This window comes from Artemia sp. Qi Xiang Cuo, chromosome 20, assembly GCF_049724085.1.
Source record: "Artemia sp. Qi Xiang Cuo chromosome 20, ASM4972408v1, whole genome shotgun sequence".
Lineage (NCBI taxonomy): Eukaryota > Metazoa > Arthropoda > Branchiopoda > Anostraca > Artemiidae > Artemia > Artemia sp. Qi Xiang Cuo.
Genome location: NC_142813.1, coordinates 45981753 through 46002903, shown reverse-complemented (window position 1 = coordinate 46002903; position 21151 = coordinate 45981753). Strand labels below are relative to the sequence as shown.

At 35.5% G+C, this 21151-nt stretch overlaps 2 protein-coding genes across 3 annotated transcripts in view; both read right to left on the bottom strand.

The window, feature by feature from the left end:
* LOC148940277 (uncharacterized) overlaps positions 1–18096 on the bottom strand; it is a 32110-nt gene extending 14014 nt beyond the window's left edge. The window contains exons 1-5 of one of the 2 annotated variants that reach the window (XM_089105817.1): positions 17906–18096; positions 16852–17003; positions 13021–13184; positions 8141–8233; positions 2118–2251 (exon numbers count right to left, since the gene is read on the bottom strand). In XM_089105817.1, coding sequence (XP_088961943.1) covers positions 2118–2251; positions 8141–8233; positions 13021–13184; positions 16852–16957 — 497 coding nt within the window. In that variant the 5' untranslated portion in view covers positions 16958–17003; positions 17906–18096. The remainder of the gene's footprint in view (positions 1–2117; positions 2252–8140; positions 8234–13020; positions 13185–16851; positions 17004–17905) is intronic. The other variant, XM_089105818.1, reaches the window with a different exon arrangement.
* Positions 18097–19292: 1196 nt separating this feature from the next.
* LOC148940276 (uncharacterized) lies at positions 19293–19727 on the bottom strand. The gene has a single exon (XM_089106122.1). It carries the CDS (start codon positions 19725–19727, stop codon positions 19293–19295), a length of 435 nt encoding a protein of 144 aa, XP_088962248.1.
* Between the last annotated feature and the right edge of the window lie 1424 nt (positions 19728–21151).

The window sequence follows — 21151 nt, the reverse complement described above, 5'->3', positions numbered from 1 at the left end:
TAATAAAAAAGTACATTTTATCAGACTGAGTACAAACAACTAATTTCTTATTCCTGTATTTGTCACATGATCATTCAGCAAGGGAACAGAGCCTTTTGCACTGTTTAAATAGCATTTTAACAGCAGCATGTGAGGATCTGTTGCAACTTTGTCTATTTAAGGGGTTGATATTTTCTGTACCAACAATATGTCGCCAATCCCCTAGCTGAATTATTCCCTTTCTATCCTCTGTATCTCCAAATGCTTGGGGGCAGTACCGATTCTGACCACAATCTGGTGCCGATGACATTAAGAAATTATGGAGATATATTGTAGCCTTAATAATGTCCTTATCTGTTTTCTAACCATTTTCAATGGTTCTTCTGGCTCTGCTTAGTCTGTAATTAAAAATCTTTTTTTCGGTTGTCAATTGCTGTCCAGGAAAAGTTCTCATTATATTAGTTTGAATCAGGGGAAAATGGAAAATATCCTTTCTGCACAGCTCTTCCAAATAAAGAATGTCCATAAACACCACCATCACTATTTCTTCCTTCAGACCCTACATCAACCACAATAAGCTTAAAGTCAGGATCGCACATAGCCATTAAATTCAAACTGAAGTGTTTCTTATAGCAATAGTATTCTGATCCTGTGTTTGGTGGGCACTGAATTTTTACATGTTTTCCGTCCAAAGCACCAATATAGTTTGGAAAGTTCCATTTCTCATAGAAACCTTTGGAAGATTGCTTCAAAAGTTCCAGAGTAGGACTAGGTAAGTAATAAGGCTGGAGGGCATATTATATTGCTTTGCAAACATCTGAAATAATTGAAGTCAATGTAGACCTGCCAATTCTGTTTTGAAATGAAAGAGACCTTTTGATTTCTCCAGTAGCTAGGTATCTCAAAGTTACTGCCAAACGTTTTTCTGTTGAGATTGGCTGTCTCCAGTTTGTTTTCTTTTTTTGTATATGAGGTTTGATGAGATTATGGATGATTTTAAACTGATCAGGATACATCCTGAAGTAATCAAAATAAAAATCAGGGTCTTCTTTCTTAAGTTCTTTGATAAGTAAATTTAATGCACGATTGGCCGATCGCCGCTGAAAAATAGGTCTCACCCACAGTTTTTTCTTTTTTCGTTTGCTTTCAAGAGCAAGCAAAGTAAGGGCACAAACAGAAGCACAAAGGAATCTCATTTTTCTTTTCATCTCTTGAAGCGAAAAAAAACTGCCTTCAGTGCAAATTGTCAAGATATTTTCGCTTTGCGTCGCGAACAATTTTTTTCGCGGACAATTTTTTGAGGCGCTCTGTGAGAACTAAGCTTGAGACTGTCTTGGGTTGACAGCGAAGCAAACGACCATCCCCCCTCCCCCAACCCAACTGATTCTGAAAACAATATTTTTTCCTCAAAATTAAACATTTATCATCAAACTTACATGAGTTCCAGGAATATTCTTGAAATATCTTCCAAATACACCTTTCAAAATTTTGGCAAGTTGTAAGTTTTTGTATTAAAACAAAATAGCCAAAATTGACTATAAAGCTTTTCGAAAATAGTACCAAAGTATGATTTTGATTGGTATAATTTTAACATAAAAGTAATAAAAGACTTGTCTTGTGATTCATAATTCTTCTATATAATTTATCGAAACTTTCTTCAATTCAAGGTATATAATATGAAACTCTTTTTACCTCTTTTTTTCGCTTGTGTACCAGCATTACGAATAGCGAGGGCACATTATTTAAAAATCCAAAATAATTCAAAGAAACTAAATCTATAGTAAAAAAAAACAACAAAAAAAACCTGCTGTTAGGGGTTTTGAACACCACACCCCTCCCCCGAAATTTTATCCGACTCGTAAAAACGTAACAAATAAATTTTGATGCGTTTTTTTAGAGTTTGTTTAAACTTTAATAGTGGAATATTTTCTGGACTTACAAAAATTCCTGGAACTTGTGATTCTTCTTAAAAACGACGGCTAAATTGAGAATTTCTGGAATTAGGAACATTTCTAAAATTTGTGATGACGACTAAATTAAGAGTTTCTGGAGTTTTTTCAGCTAACTGACAAAGAAGAAAAATAAATACATTAAATAAAAAATAATAAATAAACAAGGATTTTAACAAATAAACCTACTCAGCTTCTTGAATACCAGCATCATAGGAGCCAGACCAGGGGCAAACTTCACCCTGACCCCCTGCTAGCTCCTCAGTCACACTCCTGTTCTCAGAAACAGGGAGTTCACCGTCCGTATAAGTTGCACCAGCCTCCTGAAAATTATATTATCATATATTTATTATAAATAATTGTATTTTTGTATCATAGCCTATATTTGTTATTTAAACTATTTATTAAATAAAAAATCTAATGATATTTGCCTAGATAGCAACCTGGAGAGAAGTAAACATGTTACGAAAACAATTCTTACTTCATCATATGAAGAATAATCATAGTTAACACATTTTGCATGCAGCCTGGCTATACTTTACCCTTCCCCCCTAATGTACAAAAATATAGCAGAAATTATAAATTTTTAATGCGTTATACATCCGTAACTCGTTTTTCCAGTTTTTGTGTCGTCAAAGTTTTGTTTCGCCAGGATTGAAACAACTGAGACGCATTCTGAGAATAGATACGAAATATATATTTTAGGCTATATATTTGCAAATCAGGGGGGGGGGAGTAAAGTATAGCGGAGCTGCATGCAAAATGTGTTAATTCTTTTTATTCGGCATATTGTGAAGTAAGAATTGTTTTCTTAACAAGTTTCCTTCTCTCCAGGTTCTCTCTATCTAGGCAAATACCAATCTAATTATACATAATTATTTAATTGTTTTTTATTTATTTTTAAATTATATTTATTTAATTACAGCAAACAACGATAAAGCTGCATTTCTGTTTTATGATATTTTACGCAGGGGGATGGGTTTTACCAACCCCCACCCAAATCTTGAGGTTTTTATCGTTCTCCCTATAATTACGTATATGTTTCTATTCGCTTTTTATGCAAATATCCCCAAAAAATGCCAAGGGGGGGGGGAAATCAAAATTACACAATTACAAAATTATAAATAATTCAAAATTACAGAAAGTCCTGCTATAAGATGCGGGGATTTTTTTCAAGACTGTAAAGATTCAGCTTTTATGTTCAGATGAGCAGATAAAAATAAACCCGAAAAAAGAAGGAGAACGCAAAAAGAAGAAAGAGAGAAAAAGAAACCTAAAGAAGAAGAATATGAACTCACAGAATTGGAATACAATCATAGATTATAATACTACTAACAACTCACCGCAGCATCAAGCCGCCTGAGGCCAACACAGCTACGCACGCTCCTCCTCCATCCCAATCCATTTAAAGGCTCCATTTTTACACCCTCCCACGAAGTTCCCATTTCCTTTAAATCTTTCTTTATGACGTCATCCCACCCCAGACGAGGACGACCTGCTTTCCGTTTAGCCCTAGACGGTTGGCCGAAAAGAACAATCTTCGGCAATCTGTCATCCTTCATCCGCACAGCGTGCCATTCATCCTAGCCATCCTAGCTATTATAGATTACAATAGCGTGTAATATAGACATTGTTACAGAAAATTCACCCCGCAAATTAATGAAATAGTTTCATACTCCCCCCCCCCTCAAACTCTTAATATAATTACTACGGTTTATAATTACGCCAATATAATTACTGACGGTTTATATATATATATATATATATATATATATATATATATATATATATATATATATATATTTCATTTTTTCCCAACATTTTATTGTTTTTCTATGACCTCTTTAGCCATCCACCCCCCACTCCGTCCAAAACATTTCCATGAGTAACAGAAAAATGCACACACAAGAAAGAGAGTCAAGTGTGTATAAAATTTTGAAAAGTAGGCTTTGCTCTCACCCCCCACATTTTTGTGAGTTCGCGCATCTGTCATTATAGTCTCCGAGATAGTTATCGATATCAACCTGTAACAATACGAATAACACAAAATACAAACACAAGAGAGACAATGTAATTAACAGTCTGCGCTTCAGACAGTAACCAAACCAGTGTAAAAGAGGTATTTGTTCTGAGAAACTGAATAAAAACAAGCAGATACATGCAAACACCAACAAATAGAAATGATAATAAAAGACATGGTTGTCAGATTACTTTTGTAGGATCTATCTGACGCACGAAGAAAAGAAGAAAAAAAAAATTAAACAAACCACAAGGATAGCTTTCAGCCACTGAATATCTTCATTTATTTTTAATGTCTTCACTTCATTTTGCTCAGTATTTTCTTGTTGCTTTTTTTGTCATGCACCTTGTATAACTAGAGCCCGATCTTAATAAAAAAAAAATTTGTATTGTCCCTGGGCCCTTTGTATTGGCTTTTGTATGGTTCTTTCAGCTTACAGTAGTGGACTATTCTAATATTGTGTATGTTTTGCTGCAATTATCTTATCTCCAGTTACCTTTTTTCTCCAGTTAGCCCCCCTTCCCCCTTTTCTTTTCTCCTCTTCTTGCAAGTGTTAATTTTTGTTATTGTTCTGGGTTGATTTCTGGTGCTAAAAGAGACAAACTGAGTTTTACCTCTCTGTCTGCCTTGTTCCTGTCTGCCGTCTGCAGTTCATACAAAATCCCAGGGACAAAGACTAATTGTTCGGTAGATGTAGGCGACAGATGCAAGCTATGCCTCTTTTATTATCTAAGCTTTTTAGTCAAGCCAAAATTACAACCAGGCACCCCTTCTAGGGAGATCAAGAATAAATTGCGAATTTTTCAATAATTATGGGAGATATCGAACTTTTGTGGCAGAATATCTTTCAAGTCTTTCCCCCAAGAATTTTTTGCAGGCTGCCCCCTCTCTCCTAAAGAATGTTCAATGATGAGCTTAAGAAATTTTCTTTCTAGATTCGCTTATAGTTTGGTAGCAGAAACGGACATACGGTGATATTTGAAAACGTGATAATTCTAAAATAAAATTGACAGTGAGAAATAAACGTATAACAAGACGAATCTGTGTTGAAAGAAACATTATCGTAGCAATCTTGACGTCTAAGAGACTATGACCTCCCCCCTTAGAAAATTCGTATTACTAGCAGGGGCATCAATTCACCAAAATGCAGGGGGAGCGAGCAAGGATTTTTTTTTCGATATTTTATGAAGTTACAAAAAAGTTTTTCAAAGTCTGAGGGGGGGAAGGGGATTTTCGTTTTTTTTATTTGTCTAAACGAAAATGCCCCAAAAATAATTTTCAAAATCAATGAAGATGTGGTCTAGAGACATATTATTGGGTACGATAGACATACTGAGGAGGCAAAGCCAAACGTAGATGAGGTCTAGAGACATATTATTGGGTACGATAGACATACTGAGGAGGCAAAGCCACACGTAGATAAGGTCTAGAGACATATTATTGGGTACGATGGACATACTGAGGAGACAAAGCCAAACGTAAATGAGGTCTAGAGACATATTATTGGGTACGATAGATATACTGAGGAGGCAAATCCAAACGTAGATGAGATTTAGAGACATATTATTGGTTATGATAGACAAAGTGAGGAGGCAAAGCCAAACGTAGATGAGGTCTAGACATATTATTGAGTACGATAGACATATTGAGGAGGCAAAGCCAAACGTTTTTATTTGGAGCAAAGTCAAAAGTTGAATTTTTTTCGATATTCTATGAAATAAAAAAAAAAAAATTCAAAGTTGGGGGGGGGGAGGATTTTCATTTTTCTTAATTTTATTTGTCTAAACGAAAATGCCCCAAAAATATTTTTCAAAATCAATGAAGATGAGGTCTAGAGACATATTATTGGATACGACAGACATACTGAGGAGGCAAAGCCAAACGTAGATGAGGTCTAGAGACATATTATTGCGTACGATAGACATACTGAGGAGGCAAAGGCAAACGTAGATGAGGTCTAGAGACACATTATTGGGTAAGATAGACAGGCTGAGGAGGCAAAGCTGAACGTAGATGAGGTCTAGAGACATATTATCGGGTACAATAGACAAACTGAGGAGGCAAAGCCAAACATAGATGAGGTCTAGAGACACATTATTGGGTAAGATAGACAGACTGAGGAGGCAAAGCCAAACGTAGATGAGGTCTAGACATATTATTGGGTACGATAGACAAACTGAGGAGGCAAAGCCGAACGTAGATGAGGTCTAGAGACATATTATCGGGTACAATAGACAAACTGAGGAGGCAAAGCCAAACGTAGATGAGGTTTAGACATATTATTGGGTACGATAGACATACTGAGGAGGCAAATCCAAACGTAGATGAGATCTAGAGACATATTATTGGTTACGATAGACAAACTGAGGAGGCAAAGCCAAACGTAGATGAGGTCTAGACATATTATTGAGTACGATAGACATACTGAGGAGGCAAAACCAAACGTTTTTATTCGGATCAAAGTCAAACATTGAATTTTTTTCGATATTCTATGAAATAAAAAAAAGAATTTCAAAGTTTGGGGGGGGGGGGATTTTCATTTTTTTAAATTTTATTTGTCTAAAAGAAAATGCCCCAAAAATATTTTTCAAAATCAATGAAGATGAGGTCTAGAGACATATTATTGGGTACGACAGACATACTGAGGAGGCAAAGCCAAACGTAGATGAGGTCTAGAGACATATTATTGCGTACGCTAGACATACTGAGGAGGCAAAGCCAAACGTAGATGAGGTCTAGAGACACATTATTGGATAAGATAGACAGACTGAGGAGGCAAAGCCAACCGTAGATGAGGTCTAGACATATTATTGGGTACGATAGACAAACTGAGGAGGCAAAACCGAACGTAGATGAGGTCTAGAGGCATATTATCGGGTACAATAGACAAACTGAGGAGGCAAAGCCAAACGTAGATGAGGTCTAGACATATTATTGGGTACGATAGGCAAACTGAGGAGGCAAAGCTAAACGTAGATGAGGTCTAGACATATTATTGGGTACGATAGACAAACTGAGGAGGCAAAGTTAAACGTAAATGAGGTCTAGACATATTATTGGGTACGATAGACATACTGAGGAGGCAAAGCCAAAGGTTTTTATTTGGAGCAAAGTCAAACGTTGGATTTTTTTTCCCGATATTTTATGTAGTTACAAAAAAAATTTTCAAAGTCTGGGGGGGGGGGGATTTCGTTTTTTTTTTATATTTCGAAAATGCCTCAAAAACAGTTTTCAAAATCAATGAAGATAAGGTCTAGAGACACATTATTGGGTACGATAGACATACTGAGGAGGCAAAGCCAAACGTAGATGAGGTCTAGAGACATATTATTGGGTACGATAGACATACTGAGGAGGCAAAGTCAAACGTAGATGAGGTCTAGAGACATATTATTGGGTACGATAGACAAACTGAGGAGGCAAAGCCAAACGCAGATGAGGTCTAGACATATTATTGGGTACAATAGACATACTGAGGAGGCAAAGCCAAACGTTTTTATTTGGAGCAAAGTCAAACGTTGGATTTTTTTTCGATATTTTATGAAGCTACAAAACACTTTTTTTCAAAGTCTGGGGGGGGGGGGTCCTTTTTTTAAATTTTATTTGTCTAAACAAAAATGCCCTAAAAATATTTTTAAAAATCAATAAAGATGAGGTCTAGAGACAAATTATTGGGTACGAAAGACATGCTGAGGAGGCAAAGCCAAACGTAGATGATTCAAAATCAAATTGAAAAATCAATATTTTTCAAAATCAATGAAGGAAAAAAATTGCCCCCCCCCCTCTTCCCCCCAAATGTCACTCCTGATAACTAACAATAGCTAAGCATGGCTAAATGGGAGTAATCTTAATACAAGCTAAAAAATTGAAGATGCAAAAGAATAAGCATAAAATCCTACGAAAGTCGACCTATAATTTTATCTGATCATGAAGTGAACAAGGGAAGAAATCCCTTGAACAAGGACAAATAAGAATAAATAAAAGCAGACGGTGCCAAGGGGTTGTCCACTTTCTCATCAAACGGTGCATATCTTAGAGCGCCACGCCTCTTCACGCAACACATGGCACCCTTCCTCCATATTTGGCACTCACCCCCTCAAGTACACAATTTTAGAAAGTGGGCAACCCCTCTGAGGGTGCTTGACAAGCTTATATGGGGTTGGCATTACATATACATTTATCGACCTATTACCTTTCTTGTAATAAATGAATCGTAGCTAGGTGCATGCGAGCCCGATGGCTCCGCCTTAATGGACGTTGCCTGCGAATCGTACCGATTTAAACCCTGTAAAAAGTAAAAAAAAGGCCAAAAATTATTGCAAAGGACTCATTCAGATGTTATACTGATTTAGTACACTGTTCGTTCTTATTTTGAATTTTATTTTCAAAGCCCTGATTGGCTCTTAATTGTGCATGTTCAGATGGATATTCCCTAATAAAAGGTAGCTGATAATAAATCAATATTATTCTGCTTAACTTAATTAATAATTTGGTAATAAATATACTATAATTCACAAAAATGAAAAAAAAAATCATTTAATCCTGAATAATTATTTTTGAAGATTATTTGGCTCAGTTCATTCTGAGACGCACTTGAACATATTCTTAAGAATGAATAATTCATACGAATATGAACGTGATTTTCGTAAAATGAATATAGGAATATGAACCTGATTTTCGCAAAACAAATATACGAATATGAACCTGATTTTTGTAAAATGAATATAAGAATATGAACCAGATTTTCGTAAAATGAATGCACGAATATGAACCTGATTTTTCGTAAAATGAATATACGAATATGAACCTGATTTTCGTAAATAAATATGAATATTCATTTATACGAACACACTGAACTAATACCTACTAAAAAAAACAAAAAAAACAACGATTTTATTGGTAGATTGAATTAAAATCAAAAGTTTGTCTTCTTTTCTGTAACATGGAACCATTCAGACTGACTCCAAAAGGTTTCAAAAATGCAAGTATTCATTGGTGCTGTAGGGAACCACAAGAAAGCAGATCATAAAATCGAAAGCAGAGCCGTGTCCCAAAACATATTTAGAAAGGGATAAACGTCCATTAATAGCTTTTTTGTTATATTGAGTTAAACAATAGTGGAGAGTTTGCAATTTTTGCCCAACTTTAGAACAGATTTTTTTTTTAATTTATGATGGATTTTTGAAATCCATAAGTAAAATTCTTTTTTAATGACCTTTTTAACCTAAATTTTTACTAAGAAAAAAAAAATGCTTTGATTTAGTAAGTTTTTACTTTTTATTGATTTTTTTTCCCTTCCTAACTGCAACTATAAAAAGAATCAAAATCCAAGATTTGTCTATTTTTCAATTTTCTCCATTCTTTCATTCTTTGTTCAATAGACCAATTCAACATGGCTTCAGAAATTTTCAAATAATACAAATATTCTTGATGCTGTAGGAAACACCACATAAGAAGATCATAAAATAGAAAATGTGATATAACCAAAAACAAAAGCGTGTCCAAAAACATAATTAGAAAGGGATAAACATCCTTTTTAATAAATTGATAGCTTTTTTGTTTATTGAGTTAAACAATAGTGGAGAGTTTGCGTTTTTCGTCCAAATTTAGAAGAGGTTTCTATTTTATTAAATTTATGATGGATTTTTTAAATCCAATGACTTCTTTAATCTAGGTTTTGCTTAAAAAACTATTTGATTTAGCGAGTTTTACTTTTTCTTAATTTTTCTTTCCCTTCCTTCCTTTAACTGTAAAATGAATCAAAATTAATGATTTGCCGATTTTCAATTTTCTGTTTTTTGTTCAATAGACCAGTTCACATTGGCTTGAAAATCTTTTAAATAATAAAAATATTCTTTGATGCTGTAGGAAACATCACGAAAGAAGATCATAAAATAGAAAATGTGATATAAGCAAAAACATGTCTACAGAAAGGGATCTACTTTTTAATCCTTTTAAAAAATTTATAGCAAATGCGTGTCCAAAAACACGATTAGAAAGGGATCTGCTTTTTAATCCTTTAAAAAAAAAATTATAGCTAAAGCGTTTCCAAAAACATGATTAGAAAGGGATCTACTTTTTAATCATTTTAAAAAAGATTATAGCATTTTTTATTATTGAGTCACAATAATGGCAGACGGTTCGTAATTTCTGTCCAAACTTAGAACAGATTTTTTCTTTTTTTAAACTTATGATGGATGTTTTTAACCCATAAATATAGTTCTTTCATTAATTTTTTAACCCATATTTTAGCTAAAAAAAGCTTTTGCAGTGAATATGAATTCACTCCCAACCGTTCTTGGGAATGAGATGAAATAAGGATTAATCCTTCTCAGTAAAGCGCAAAGCTAAAAACCAAATATTAAAAACAATATTTACATGAATAAGAATTTACTTTTCATTTGTTTGTTCCAAATATATAAGAAAAATACAAACAAATATATTATTTCTGAAGTGAAATTTAATTGTATAAGATAATTCGCATAATTTTAGAAATGGAGGAAAAATACTTGCGAAAGGGGGTGCGGTCTCGATAAAAACTATACAAAAATTCAATATGTTTAATAATCCTACACCGGAGAGCTGAGTACAGAAGGTTTATACCTTTTCTTCAAAATTCAGACAGATTTATGTTACTTTTCATAGAAAAAAAAAACAAAAATTCAGCGGTTTTACTTTAAAAAAAAAAAATTTTATCGTTTGATTGTCATGTAAATATGGCTAATCACCCTGAAATCTTTGCTGGATCAAAGCTCTTAGAAAACTGTGCATTTTTAAAGTATGTTGTTTCAGGAATATGTTTTAAAAGACACTAAATTTAATAGAACTAAAAATAAAAAGTAGAAATGAAGAAAAATTAAAAAATGGATAAACAGGAACTATATATTCAGCGAATATGAGATAAAACCAATCAATTTGAGACTTATCCACAAATATAATAATATAGAAATTTGAGCGGATCAAAAAAAAAAAAAAAAGGAAAAAAAAAGAAAAAAAAAACATGATCCACTAGCTAGCAGCTGAGAGTAAAGGGCGCTGAGCTCACACTAACAAATATTTGCAATACGCGAAATATGATTGGGAAAATTTAAAAAATGAAGTTGCGGAATACAAAAATTACGAATATATATAATACGAATATTTAAATAAATTAATTTTGACGTTTTACTGCTATTATATACTCCATTGAAAAATTATTGTAATTAGCGAAAGAAATTATGACAATGCTAGAAAACAAGGCCGTATCCATTGGGGCTGGTACTGGTTTTGAAATCCCCCCCCCCAAAAAATGTCAACTAGGTAAAAAAGTAACAAAAATGCATATAAACAAATTTTTGATGGGTTTGTAAAGTTTTTTTTTCCACCCCGAATGAAGTGAGAAGATGTCGTAAGAAAATATTTAAGGGAAATTGGAACTTCTTGGGAGGGTGTTAAGAAAGAAGCTCTGAACTGATTGGGATGGAGGAGCGTGGGCTGCTATGTTGGCCTCAGGCGGTTTGGTGCTACGATGAGTTGGTTAGTAGTAGAAAAGCTGGAATACCTCTGTAAGTGATAATTAATCAGTTTTTTTTTTTCTAGAATTAATTTGAGTCGAAGCCCAGTCTGCACAAACTAACTTGGAAAAATCTTGGTGGGGCTAGTTGACTTTAAGCTGTTACTGGACTGTTGGGTTGTTACTGTGGCTGCTAGTTGGCTGGTTGAGAAGACTAGTTGACTTTAGGCTGTTACTCGACATTAGGCAGTTGAATTTACTGAAAATATATATCTGCTTTCTTTGCCCACTCCTACATTTTAAACTAGCCAAAAAGACAACTAACAGCAGTTTAGGGTAGGCTAAAAATAGGAACAAAATCGTCAAACGCTAGATGGCACTGGTAGTTTTTCTTTTTGACACTAACCCCACTTTCCACTTTTTTAAGCTTCCTAGATTCCTTAGTTTGCTACTACTACTACTACTACTACTACTACTAACAACTCACTGTAGCACCAAGCCGCCTGAGGCCAACAAAGCTACGCACGCTCCTCCTCCTCCCCAACCTATTCAAAGAGTCCCTTTTTACATCCGCCCACGAAGTTCCCATTTCCTTTAAATCTTTCTTTATGACGTCCTCCCACCCCAGACGGGGACGACCTGCTTTCCGTTTAGCCCTAGATGGTAGGCCGAAAAGAACAATCATCGGCAATCTGTCATCCTTCATCCACATAACGTGCCCTAGCCACCTCAACCTTTCTTTCATTATAGCCCTAAAGAGTGGTATTGAACCACATTTTTCGTACAGCCTATTGTTTGAAATACGGTCAGTCAGCCGGGTACCCAGAACAATCATTAAGCAATTTCTCTGGAAACATCTAACGAATTTTCATCCGCTTTTCGGAGTGTCCATGCTTCAGAGCCATATTTGAGCACTGTCATTACTATAGCTTCTAATATTATAATCTTGGTTTGTAGACTTATCTTCCTGTTCTTCCAAACTTTTTTTTTAACTGTAAAAAAACACCATGAGCCTTGGCTATTCTACTTTTAACATTTTCACTGCTCCCACCATCTTTACTAATAATACTACCAAGGTAAGTGAATTTGCCCACCTGATCAATCTTTTCATTACCCAACGTCACCTTTTCATCTCCAGGACTGAACATCTTATCTTTCATTCCAAATTAGAGAGTCAGTGTACATGTTAGCAAATAAACAATCTAAAAAGCTTGATAAACTTAATTCGAGCTTAACTACATCTGCTGATCTGGTTTGTCTCTGCTGCTTGTGACTGGAATATCGGTCTTTCGCCTGGAAACAACACTTCACGATATCTGTAGCTAAATATTTTTAAGAGCTAAATATTTTTAGAAGTCATATTAAGCTTGATAAACTTAATTCGAGCTTAACAAGATCCACTGAGGTTTTCAGTCAACATCTTAAATTCCTGGGATATTTTTTCATGTAATATGCCTTGAGGCAAAGTTTTATGATACACATAGCTAAAAAATCACTCATAGTAAAACTAACCTAACCTGTCGTGGTGTGTGCCACAGTGCTAAGATATTAAAACAGGTGCAATTAGGATTCAAACTTACACTTGAGTAATGCACCCTCCCGCTAGTCAGAGAAGATTGGCGTGAATTTTGCTCTTCAGGCACCGGAGACACGAAGGGCATTGATGGCACGACACATTGCTGGGGTAGATAAACGGGCTGGTAGGTCAACATACCACCGACATAGGGCATTCCCATGTTATTTCCTGCAAAAATTTTAAATTATTTAAATTCCTTTTAATATTAAAACAAACAAAATTATAATATATTGATAGTAGAATAAAGATGTGACAAAAAAGGGGCAGAACTTAAAACAAATTGCATCAAAATGATTTTTCCGTCTAGTTCCGTCTATTCTATCTTAAAAAAGACTTTTCTCAACGTTTTAGCAAAAGCTACCAGATTCTATAGAAGACGTATGTAATTTATTTTCGGTAATATTATGATTGTGGGCGTTTTGCAGGTTATAATCTTTTTCATTTCCCTTTTCGTTATCTACGCTCAAGAAAACCCTAGAAAGGACTCTTTACTAACTACAATAGAATATTAAGTTAATTTCCGGATTTTACCACTCTAACGTCAAGCTCTAGGGAAGAATTTGGCAAATGTCCCAGTAATACAAGTGATGGACCTTTTTATTTTCATTTTCTACGGCCACTGTAACCCCATACAAGATATCCCTTTCCACGTGTGATCACGAAATAAACTTTTGTAGGTTTTTAGCCCCTCCTCCGTACTTTAAGGGCAGATTTGACCCATTTCATTTCGGGGTAGTGATGTTTTTTTTCGATACTAGCACCAGCTTCCTCTCTTATAAGTTACCCTTACTCTTTGGTACTAATACCTAAAGCGACTACACAGATGCAAATGGCCCTTGTTAGACGAGTGGTTGGTGCACTGGACTTGCAATTTAACCGCCGTAAGGGCAGGGATTCGAGTCCTGGTGGAACTGATTATTTGTTTTGGAACGGAAGTCAGCGGTGACACTCTGTAAGCTCAGACAGAGTAGACCCGGCTCCAAATAGCACCTGGAGAAATCGGGCTGGTAGGCCAGTAGGGGGAAACATAGGAAGCGTCAGATGATTTACCGCCGACCACGCACACACTCCCGGCCGAAGGCATAAAATCAGGAGATCGGTCCCTGCACTACGCAGTACATTTTCTGCTTGGATAAAAGCCCCCCTCCCTCCTCAATAGATAGCATCATGTTTACAAATCTGGTTTCACTATTCGACTGCCAAAATTTTCAAACGTGTATTTAATGCGTCTTGGTCTTGGACCATCGAACGTAAGATTCCGATAAGCATATACCTTACTATTACTTTTATATTTTGGTACGTATGCCACATACCACCAGGCTTTATGTTCAGGTTCCACATATGCCACCATATTCCTTCCACATGCCTTCGGGCTTATAGGTTTCACATATTTCTATTAGAGGTTTATCTTCATAGCTTCATATTTACTGAATTTCAGTCTATATTAAAATCATGAACAAAATTTTGATACCCCTCTTGTCAAATACGAGGGTCATTCAATAAGTAACAAGACAAATCGTTGTATCTCAGAAACAATTTACTTGATCGTTGCAAAACTTTGGCTACTTCAGAGCATAGTCTAGGGGCGTCAAATGGAGTGACACAGGGGGGGGGGGATTTGCCACCCAAATTCCTCCTACATTCAAACAAATTTTTTGGGGTATTTTCGTTGAAAATTCCTTTTTCAACTGAAAAATTGAAATTTAGTTGTTGTGCTATTTCTATGTTGTTTTTTATTATATGACCCCGAAATGTGAATTCGGCCCTTCGGGGCTTGTGATAGTCATTTTTTGAAATAAATATCTTATCTTATTATCCCCTAGATTGGAAAAATACGCTCCCTTCCCTACGTTTCTGTGAATTGAAAACACTGTCATAGTTCCCAGCAGCATATAGAAACTTCACCCATCATTATTCTAATTAGTGTATACCTCCGGCATAATATTTTTTAGGTGAACTTCGAATCAACTTTGGCAACTGATGTTTAGCTTTTTCATTGGATCGAAATATTTCCCGCTTAGAGCCTCTTTAAGATGTCAAAACACATGTAAGTTTGAAGGGAGAAGTCAGGGTTTTAGGGGGAATTCGGAAGGATCCCCTAACCTAGTTTTTTTTCAACTGTTTCTTGATTTACCAATGTCACATCTGGGGACTCACTGTCATAAAGCAAGGTCACAGCTATAGCCAAGAGTCAATAGCATTTCGTCTGAACGGACAGGGCTTAATTTGTTCATGAGCCTAACCTTGTAATACTGGCTGTTGATTCTTCGCTGACCTTCAAGATAGTCTGAAAGCTGGCTCCTCTGTGAATTCCAAAATAATGTCAGCATGACTTGAGCCATGCCTTTTGAAAAATATTAGATTAGATGCACCAGATTTTAAGAACCGATCAAGTTACTACTACTAACAACTCATCTTTATTATTATCCCAAGTATTTTGACTTCCTTTCATATGAAAAATGCTGGAAATATATGATTATAAAAAACATTGCAATGTAAATTTCGACCACTAAGAGAGTCGACCTACAGTATACAAGTTCAACGTGCTATCCAGCGAGCTGAGCAGGCTTGGAAACACTGGTGAAGGAAACAAAATCGCAAGAAACGCATATTAATGTGACGTCATTCATATGAAAAATGTTTTTTTTTCCAAAATTAAGACTCTGACGAATTTTTACAAAGTCGTGACGTGTCAAGAACGTTGGTAAACATTTATATTAACGGAGTATTCAGATAGATAAGGGACAAACTTACCTCTAGAATCAGAATATCATCCTGAATCCAAATGACATTCGTATCCGTCACAAATTCAATTTTAACCTAAAATAATCTTTCTAACTTTACCCAAATATATAACCCATATTATATATTTCCCAGTATGATTTTCGATTTGTCACCGTCAATTCAGTTTATGGGTAAACCAGTTTTAACAAGATTTACGCTAACACAGGTATATAAGCCGGATCCAAAATAAGAGAAAAAGCAATCATCTTTGAGGGTGTTGTTAAAATTGAATTTGCGACAGAAACGAATGACAGTTTTGGGTTCAGGATGAAATTCTGATTCTAGAGGTACGTTTGTTCCTTAGTTATCTGAATATTCCGTTAATATAAATAGTTACCAATCACTTTTTTTTACAAAAAATATGCCACTTACAGAAAAAAAAGTAGCGCCATTTTCGAAGAAAAATATGCATACTCATAAATATACAATTATTATTTGTTTAATAAGACAGATAAGGTCTTTTTTTTTGTTTAATTAGACAGATAATTTGCCACCCCCAGAAATTTCATGGTGATGCTCATGATCTCCCGTCTTGCCTTTCCCATCTCTGTCCCGGTTGACCTGTCGGTGTAAAATTCTAGGCCTCACATAAAAAGATTGTCGCAATAGGGTACTATTATTCGCACCCCCGTATTGCTAATAATAAAGGGGTGAACCATAAATAATCCCTAAAATCAAGAGGAACTGGATGTCAGTTTCTGCCCCCTCCGGGCTCAATGAGGGCTAGGGAATGTTGACATTAAAATACACTCTTTGAGGCTATCCTTCAGCCTCTCTCCTTTCCCATCCCTAATACTAGGTAACCTTCAATTCCCTTCTTTCCAAAGAATACCATCATGAGTCAGAATAAAACTTTCGGCTGAATAAAACCCTTTTGTCAACCACTTGGCAGAACAAAATGCACTAGATCGAAAGAAACGAGTTGAACAAGACGTACTGGATCTCGTCCAAATTGCAATCACACTAGCTCGATGGGCAGCCCCAATAAAGAATTCTCTTTATTGCCATAAAAAATCCTTTGACAAAATTTATTTAATTTAACTGAACTTACCATTTGGCTGAACAAAAACTGGATGCATAATCTGCAATCCATTGTTATCATGTTGTTGATGGCTAACATAATAAGCAGGAACTATGGGTGGAGCCCCAGGAGGCATTGTTGCAGGTGCTGCACTAGCATTAGGCCTTGGTCCTTGAAATCTGCTAAAATATACAAATCTATTTTATATATATATATATATATATATATATATATATATATATATATATATATATATATATATATATATATATATATATATATATATATATATATATATATATATATATATATATATATATATATATATATATATATATATATATATATAAAAGATTCAGGTCTCTTGCCACTTTCTTAAAAAACCAGAAAAATCTAAGATTTTGCTAAAATGAATTTTTTTTCTAAAATGTCAAAAATTTTAAATCACAAAACAAATGACAGATATTTCAGAAGGGTGCAATGCTCACGCTCCATCTATTGATTCGAAAAATAGGGAAATATAAAATTATTAAAAACTGCAATTTCCCTTTTCAAATGGCTACGTGATCTGCCTTCCTGTTTCTTGGCCTGCCATACAAGTTTAAAGGATAAATATTGAAATAAAACGAAATTAATAACAAAGTAAAAAAAAAGGCAACCTAAAAACAAACACTAGGAACCAAAACATTAAAAAACAAAATCACGAAAAGAAACAACCGATAAATCTTTTGACTCCTGGAAAGCAAAAAAAAAGAAAAGAAGAAGAAAAACCAAAAAGGAAAAATAGAAAAAAAGAACAATGAATCAAAATTATTAATCGAATGGCTACGCCAACCACCTTCCAATCTTTTACAAATCAAACAATCAAACAAATTTAAAGAATTACAACCGAATTCACATCCCCTTTGAAAAACATATCGTTAACTGAAATGATGGGTATTTTTGCTGATAGAAGAATTTTTATTGCACTAAATTTTCTAAATTTCCTCTTGCCCATACTCCTGCCACTTATCCAGAATTTTAATGAAAAAAAGACGATATTCTATAATTAAGAATTGCATATTATTAAAGACACTTATCTTACCTATAAGCCGAGTTTTGTTGATCAGTACCACCAATTGGGAATGAAAACGCTGGCCAGTGTCCAACTGGGAGGTAACCTCCAACAGGTGTGAGGTTAGTAGGCCCAGCCTCTCTGAAAGCATACTTTTGCTGATTTTGGTTTTCGCCGCTTCCATTGCCCCAAGATGAGCCAACACTCCTCTTTATACCATGTTGATCCTAAAAAGTAAGTATATTAAATAATTTCCATGTTAAAAACTCTTTGAAGAAATATTTTGAAAATAGGAAAAAAAGGTTTTGCAAACCCGTTAAGTCTCCGAAGGCAACTGTAAATCAGTAATGCATTCAGGTCATCATAATCGAAAAATGCTTGCAATTTTTGTTGTTTGTTTTTCTGGGGAGGGGGAGGGGCGAGAGGGAGTAAACAGAAAGAAAAATAAGTATCTTAGATAATTTTCATATTAAAAGCTCTTTGAAAAAATATTTTGCAAATAGAAAAAGACAAAAGTCATTTTTTTTAATTTATTGTCTTTTGTTTTTTAATTTTCTTGTAGAGTGGATTGGCCAAGTTGGAAATGTCTGTTTCTTCCGATTTATTGCACACAACACTTGTAGAGGTTTTTGGCGGGTAATGGTGGATTTACTTACTTAATCCTCATACCGGGGGGGGGGGGGGGTTGAGAGCGTCGTCAGCCTTTTCCATGTGGGGCGATCTGCAGCAAGGGCCTCTGCATCAGACAGCAAAATTCTGACTTAGTCCAGGAAATTCCATAAACTATCACTCCACCGGAACTCGGGTCTTCTACTTGGACGCTTCCAGCCATTACTGGTTGGTTCAAAGTCGTGAAGAATCCGAGCCGGAGTGTCGGCAGGCGATTGCAAAAGATATCCAAACCAACAAAGTGTCCGCTCGGCAACCAGGTGTGACAAAGGTGACTGGGAAGTCATACTTCGTAGGCGGTCGTTGCTGACAGAGTCCATCCGTCGGATTTCCTCGATTGTCCGAAGCCACTTATATTGAAGAGTGTTGAGACGGTGATTGACATCTGCAGCAGCAGGCCAAGTTTCAGCTCCGTATAGCAGGATCGAATAGACCCTCCGAGGATCTTCATTTTGGTAGCTCGATTGATCATGGGCTTCTTCTAAACATGGCTCAGTTTACCGAAGACAGCAGAGGCCTTGGCTGTACGGGCAGCAACTTCATGGTCGATGCAGCCATCCGATGATATAATAGACAAACCAAGAAAAGTGAAGTGGTCAACCACTTCGATTTGGTTTCCGGTGACCAAGTAACTAGAATTTTCGGCGTCTGACTTTGGCTGCACTACCATAACTTTCATCTTCTTCCAGTTAATGGACAGTCATGTCCTGGCAGCTTCACATAGAAGCGTGTTTAGAACCATGAGCAGCTATGACTTAGATTTGGTGGCTAGTGCTATGTCATCAGCAAAGTCACAATCAGTGACAAAACTATCTGCGTACTTGAGTCCAAAGCTCAACTTCCGGGTTGTGCAAGTCATAACATGATCAATAATACAGTTAAATAGCTCAGGAGCAACTGAACAACCTTGTCTGACTCCTGTTCTTACTGGAAAGAACGCGCTATGTCTACCACTCACTTGCACACAGCTCTCAGTCTCTTGATGCATGACTCTGAGTAGGCGGACATATTTTGACAGGAGGCCAGTATTAGAAAGGATATTCCATAGAGAACCTTGATTAATTGAGTCGAATGATGCCTTGAAATTGACATAAGCAATGAAAGCCTGCTGACAGAAATTGTTCGCCTTCTCGATGATTCGTCTTATGGAGAATATCTGCACTGTCGTTGATCCGCCAGGCATAAAGCCAGCCTACTCTACTCTGCGCTTTCGTTGGAAGTGTGCAAAACATCGCTGCAACAAAACCATAGAAAAGAGCTTGCCTGGTACGTTATCCATACTATAGGAGCGCTAAAGGTGCGTTATGCCTCTATAGTTCTTGCACTCCCTCCTGGACCCTTTTCTCTTCCACAGTGGTAGGATCCCTCCTGTAAACCAGTCTTTCGGGATGATCTCCGAGTCCCGTGTTAAATTGAATAGCATTTGGAGCCACAACAGGAAAGTGCCACCACCGTTTTTATGAAGCTCCACGGAGATTGCACAGATGCCAGGAGCTTTGTGGGTTTTTAGTTTCTTCACGGCATTTTGAATTTCCATCACTGAGAACGGCTTACTGACACTGTCAACATTAACAATGTTATTATAGATCACAGGTTGGGGGATGGCAGGAGTCGCTACAGATAAAGAGAGAGGGTATTTTTTTTTCCTGAATTTTCGACCATAGAGTTGTGCGGGTACATGCCGATGCATTTGGTTTTATTATTTAAGTTTATTGATGGATAAATCTATCTATCTATCTAAGTGACATTTCAATATTTTCAAATGCAGCTCCGTTTGTCCTTCTTGAGTACTGCTCAGTACATATAAGGAATGCAGAGCAGCTAGTGGCGGAAGTAATCTTTGGTTCCTAGGAAAACCGGCCCCTTGGGTAGAATGTACATTATTGGCTTTGGTTAGATTATATTGTATTTTTTTTCTTCAAGGGTCTTTATATATAAGATGTGTTCTACCATAAAGAAAAGTCCCATGGAAAAAAACTTAGATGATATTATTCGATTGTGAACTTATCGTTCAATAAGATCGTTAAGATTAATATATCTTATATACATAAACATCTAATAATTTATTTTCAACCCACTAAAAACGCCAGAATCCTTGCACTGGGATACTATGGGATGCATTAGGATTTATGATAAATCTGCCATAAAGAAAGGAGGCATGAAGATAACTTAAAACGATAATGTTTAGTTGTCAATAGATCGTTGACAGAAACCAATGATAATGCAACAAATATATCTAGATAAGATATATATGTCTTATTCATATGTAAGATAAATATAACATCAAAAATATTAAGTTATTTTTAACCTACAATAAACAACAAGAAAAAGTGGAATAAAGAAATACGAAAAGAAATGATACCAAAAATAAAAACAATCCACTATTCCTGAAATAAAAAGAATAAAATAAATTGAAAAGAAACTTGAAATAAAAGAAACGTGAAATAAAAAGAACAAATAAAAGGAATATAGATCGTTGATTAAAGCAATGTTAAAGCACCAAATATTTCTATGAGAAATAAAAACGGAATAAAAAGAACTAAAGAAAAGAACACAATTCGTTAATTAAAGCAACGTTGAAGAGCTCAAATATTTCTATGTGACAAA

Bases quoted from the DNA above. Each gene is read 5' to 3' on its own strand.
- LOC148940276 (XM_089106122.1), bottom strand. From the start codon at position 19,727: ATGCCTGGCGGATCAACGACAGTGCAGATATTCTCCATAAGACGAATC.